The 5,837-nt window shown below is 42.3% G+C and overlaps 1 protein-coding gene across 1 annotated transcript; it reads left to right on the top strand.

Moving 5' to 3' along the window:
• Positions 1-4: 4 nt before the first annotated feature.
• LOC129685627 (gamma-crystallin B) lies at positions 5-1,852 on the top strand (the record flags this gene model as incomplete). Its single annotated transcript, XM_055619137.1, has 2 exons — positions 5-82; positions 1,577-1,852. Coding segments are annotated over 2 exons (354 nt in total), but the record flags the coding sequence as incomplete, so codon positions are not given.
• Positions 1,853-5,837: the final 3,985 nt, after the last annotated feature.

The raw sequence follows: 5,837 nt of genomic DNA, 5'->3' as shown, positions 1-5,837 counted from the left end.
CCTGCGTCGCGGGGACTACCCTGACTACCAGCAGTGGATGGGCTTCAACGACTCCATCCGCTCCTGCCGCCTCATCCCCCACGTGAGTGTGGCTCCGTCTTGATTGTTGGTCTCTGGAAACAGATTATCTTAAACGATACTCTTAAACCAAATCTTTCCAAGGAGAGCAGAGTGGGTGTGACTCCTAGCGTGTGTGCCCAGTAGGGTACCTGAGAAAGGAATCTCAATCCTCGGGAACTTGGTGGTGAGTTAAAAAAAAGAAAAGAAAGAAAGAAAAGAAAAGAAAACAGAAAACAAAAACAACTCAGGTCCCCATTTTTATATTTTATAGACCATCAAGAATTCAAACACCAGAGAGTAACTAAGGAAAATAGGATATCGAAGAAAATGCATTTACTATTCATTCAAAATATAAATCCCCTCCATATGAGTTCTTAATTCATTCCAAACTACTTTAGGTCAGAAATTCAATGCTTATTTATAAATGCAATGCGCTACAGTGTAGGTGATTAAAAATGCATTGAGTAGGTGGGTTGGATCTGCTGAAAAGGTAGAAGATATGGTGACAAGGTAGTGGCAAGAGTTCAAGGCCAGCCTGGGCTCCCTCTGTAAATTAAAATTTTAGTTAAAAATTTAAGCAAATTTTAATTAAGGCCTATACCACCCTGAATGCCCCAATCCCATCTAAAAATATTTTGGCTTGATTAGCCTTCCACTTCTTCTTTATTATTTTTTACCATCTTCTGGGTTTGTTTGTTTGGTTGGTTGGTTTGGTTTGGTTTGGTTTAAGACAGGGTTTCACTGTGTAGCCTTGGCTGTCCGGAACTCACTCTGTAGACCAGGGATATGGAGTGGGGACTATTTATTGGCTCACTTTGAAGAATACACCAGCCAAAAGACCAAATCTAAAATTAAAGTTCAGGATTCATGCTTCCTGGAGAATGCCCACAGCATCTCTAGGCAGGTGGAGTGTGGGAGGGGTGAGACAGGGTGGCACGAAAGCATGGCTTCACCAAGGCGAGTTGCCACAGGCAGGGAAGGAACAGCTTGCAAGCAGGAGGCCAGGAAGAAAGCTGGAGGGCTGGATAAGTTCTGACTTGGACTGAAAATGAGGCTTGGAAAGAGAGAGGAGAAAAACACAGCACCTTGTTAGTCACAGGGACTCACTCTATAGACAGGTGATCAACCCACAAGCTTTGCAGAAACCAGCCAGAGGTTAGTTTCTTGTAACAAGAGAGATATATAAAAATGCTACCTTTCCAGTGACTCTCAGTTTTCTTCCTTGCAAAGGGTTGTATCCATGAAGTGTGATAGGCTTTATTTTAAGCAGCTTTTAATCTTGCCAGGAACTACAGACTGGTAGATAGGCACGAGGAAGGCTGAGCTCGCCCTGTTTCTCCCTTGGGCATTAAAGCCCTACATTCTCCAGTGATAGGCACTGGGAGGAGAAACCCCGAACTCCTCAGCGTGCTTGTTCTGAATGCAAACTTGGACTTTGAGGTGGGCGGTGTTGGGACTGGAAGCTTAGCTTCTCCCTGTGTTCATTGGCTTCTCCTCTTCCGTCTGTCCCACATAGCACTCTGGCACTTACAGAATGAGGATCTATGAGAGAGATGACTTCAGAGGACAGATGTCAGAGATCACAGACGACTGTCTCTCTCTTCAGGACCGCTTCCACCTCAGTGAAATCCACTCCCTCAACGTGCTGGAGGGCTGCTGGGTGCTCTACGAGATGCCTAGCTACAGGGGGCGGCAGTACCTGCTCAGACCTGGGGAGTACAGGCGCTATCTTGACTGGGGGGCTACAAACGCCAAAGTTGGCTCTTTCAGACGAGTCATGGATTTTTACTGAAGCCTTTTCGTTCTCCGCTTTTTCTCCTTTAGAACCTAATAAAACATGTAGCTTGTGATTCTGGCACTATAAGAATCCTGCCTTTCTTTCTATCTCTTAAGCATTCCTAAGCAAAAACTACACCAAACCTAAACATGATCATCTTTTTAAGATGGGAAACAACCACCTATAAGGAGAAATAATGCTCTTGGCATAACTATATTCTCTAGGGGCTAAATATGTAGAATGAAAAAAAAAGGTTTAAATTATCAAGAAAAGTCATAACTGGTCCTGATGTGATTTAGCAAGTAAAGATGCTTGCTTCCAAGCCTGTGTTTGAGTCCCAAGACCCTAACAGAAGGAACATGTCAGTTCTCCCAAGAATTGTTCTTTGATTCACCTCCCCCCCACAAATAAATAAATAAATAAATAAATAAATAAATAAATAAATAAATAAAAATGCAACAGAAAAAAATTAAAGACAAGCCAAACTATGCCCAGTACTAAAACATGGTTTATCTTATAGGTCCTAAAAAAGAGGTTATTGAGTAAAAAAAAAAAAAAAAGAAAAGAAATCAGCAAAGTAGCCTACAGTTATTAAACGAGGTTACAGGGCTCTTTCTTGCAAAGTTCAGAAGTAAATCTGATGAGCTCAGGTCAAAATTCATCAGATTACCGAGTCCTTTGAGAGGTTAGCAAATTGGCTCAAATGTCACCTTGCCTCATCCACTCCTCACACAGACATAACCAATGTCTGCTGGAGTGGGCGATGCCTATCCCATGAGCCCCGAGTCTGTACTCCTGCCTCATCACAGGGTGGTCCTCACAGCCTCCCATAGCTGATTTTCCCATAGGCCACCCTGACCCATACAGAGAACACAGTTTCCATTGACCCCCGGCCTATCTCTCACACATGGCTTTAACGGCTCCCAACTGTTTTTGTTATAGAGGTTCTCGGAGCATGGGTGCAAGCTTACGTCGAAGCCGTAAAAGTATAGAAATTTAATGCTAGATGAGCTCTGGTTTTGAGGGCGTCGCTCAGTGTAGAACGTTTGCCTAACATGTGTAAGGCCATAAATTCAACCCTCAATATTAGAAACAACAAAGGGAATTAGATGGCACTAATTCAGATGGTCTGTGGTCTTCAGGTGTCTGCAGGCCCGCCTCCTGTCTCCCCTTTGTGTCCTTTTCCTCAGTACTTATCCATATACACTAGCCTGTCTTCATTCCGTGTCTTTGGGATCTCCATGTTCAGTACCTAAGCACTGTATAAATACAGTAAGCATATAATCTGCACATACATGGGGTCACTTTGGAGAGTTAAGGAGCTTCCTATTAATAATCATTAATAATTCTAGTCAAAGAACTGTTCTGAAAAACTGGGGCATCTGCTGTTTTGTTTTGTTTTCAAGACAGGGTTTCTCTGTGTAGCCTTGGCTGTCCTGGACTCACTTTGTAAACCAGGCTAGCCTCGAACTCACAGAGCTCTGCCTGCCTCTTCCTCCCTGAGTGCTGAGATTACAGGCGTGCTCCTCGGCATCCGGCTTGGGGTGTATGATTATCTGCTCTATGTGAATATATATTTGGTAAGACAGATATCTTATGAAATGTGGCATAAAAAATATTTCTTCCCTGTAAAAGTCTTATTCTTGGGTAATGTGGTTTTTAACCTTGAACCTCCCAACGCCAGTTTAATTCTTAGACTCCACTTCCTAAGATGAAGTCAGGTCTCTGTGCACCAATAACAGTACACCAAACACGAACCAGATGGGCAGAAGTCTGCTGACCTTGACACTATTTTCTTGAGAGGCAGTAAATCATACCTGAGTCATGGAAATTATTCTTAAACACCTGAACTGGAAATGCAAAAAACAAAACAAAAACAAGCAAGCAAGCAAACACACAAAACAAAACCTTCCTTATCCTTGTTCTTTTTGGAGGGTGGTGGCAGTTTGAGACGATGTCTCTCTACATAGGCATTTTCTTCAGTGGTGTAGCCACTGCTAAGTGCCCATGATCCTGTAAGCAACCTGTCACCATGCTCCTGTAAACACCCAAATGTAACTCACTGAGTCATCAAAAACAGCAGTATCCACTCCCTTCATAAAAAAGAAGAAGAAGAAGAAGAAAAGAAAGAAAGAAAGAAAGAAAGAAAGAAAGAAAGAAAGAAAGAAAAAAAAAAAAAGCAAGCATTAGTGTCCTGGCTAGGGTTTTAATGGTGTGAAGAGGCACCATGACCACAGCACCTCTGATAAAGAAAAACATGTAATTGAGGCTGGCTTACAGTTTTAGAGGTTCAGTCCATTATTGTCATGCTGGGAAGCACGGCAGCACACAGGCAGGCGTGTGCTGGAGGAGCTGAGAGTTCTACATCATGATCCTCAGGCAGCGGAAGGAGAATGTGTGTAAGATTGGGCATAGCTTAGCCTATAAGACCTCAAAAGCCCGCCCCAACAATGACACACTTCCTCCAACAAGGCCACGCCTACTGATCGTGCCACTCCCAATGGCCAAGCATTCACATATGAATCCATGAGGGTCGTACCTATTCAAACCACCACGATTAGGGAGTCTAGTTAAGAAGGGGCGATGGTGACACATTCTTTTAATCCAGAGCTTGGGTGGCAGAGGCAGAGGCAGAGGCAGCGGATCTCTGTGAGTTCAGGGCTAGCCTGGTCTACACATCAGTTCCCCGACAGCCAGGACTGTTACACAGAGAAACTTGGTCTCAAAAAGACAAAAATAGGGAGGGGAAGATTAGTAAAAGCGGGAGGGAGCTAATGGGGCTTGAATATGATCAAAATATAAGATGTACACCTACGAAAAAGTCACATGTAGTATGTGCTACATAATTAGCACATACTAGTAAAAATAATAAAGAGACTCTTAGTAAGTTGCTAGTAAGGCCTTATCTGGGAATTTTATTAAGAAAAAATAATAAAGGAATAGGCCAGGCAGGGTGGTACAGCCTATAATTCCAGTACTTGGGAGGGTGAAATAAGAAGATAAGTTCAAAGCCAGTCCATACTACATACCAAACTACATATAATCCAGCTTGGTCTATATAGAAAAATTTTACATTAAAGCAATTTTTAGAAAGTTTTTTTTGGGGGTGGAGTGGTGAGACAGGGTTTCTCTGCATATCTCTGGGTATCCTGAAACTCACTTTATAAACCAGGCTGGCCTTGAACTCACATAGATCTGCCTGCCTCTGCTTCTGCCTCTGGGACTAAAGGTCTGCACCCTCACTGCTAGCCCTAAAACAATTTTTAAAGCAAAACAGAAGAGTTATGATAAACTAAAGATTTTATCTGTTAATAATTATAGTTAGCATACCACAGAATGGGTTTTGTTTGTGACATTTTCACACCTGTTTACTATTGTACCATTGTTCTTAGATCATATTTATCCCTGACTTTCCCCTATCCCTCCTATTCAGCCCAACGATCCCCTTCCCCTTTTGTTACCACATCATATTTTATTTTTAAATAAAGTTTCCACATATGAGAGAAAAGTGTGTGAAATTTATCTTTGTGAATCTGGCTGATTTTACTTAATATAATAATCTCCGGTTCCGTGCATTTCTTTACAAGCAACATCATCTCATTCTTCCTTCCTTCTGAATAAACCTCCCTTAAGTAGATGTGCCATATTTTCTTCATTCACTTATTTGCTAAAGCTGCTTCCACATCTTGGCTACTGTGACAGTGCTGAGGTAAACAGAGATGTGCAGATATCTTTCACTGACATATTTTTTCAAAGTTTGGTCCAAGAGCAGTCTGGTGCTGGTTAAAAACATACACATGCTAAGATTCTTTTTTTGTTTGTTTGGTTTTGGCTTTTTGAGACAGGTCCCCCTGTGTAGCCTTGGATGTCCTGGACTCACTCTGTAGACAAGGCTGGCCATGAACTCACAGAGATCTGCCTGCCTCTGCCTCCTGAGTGCTGGGATTAAAGTTTTCTTCTTCTTCTTCTTCTTCTTCTTCTTCTTCTTCTTCTTCTTCTT

Source organism: Psammomys obesus, unplaced genomic scaffold (assembly GCF_907164565.1).
Source record: "Psammomys obesus unplaced genomic scaffold, mPsaObe1.curated_primary_1811, whole genome shotgun sequence".
Taxonomy (NCBI): domain Eukaryota; kingdom Metazoa; phylum Chordata; class Mammalia; order Rodentia; family Muridae; genus Psammomys; species Psammomys obesus.
The sequence above is the reverse complement of the archived record's forward strand: the minus strand, read 5'-3'. Positions and strand labels throughout refer to the sequence as shown.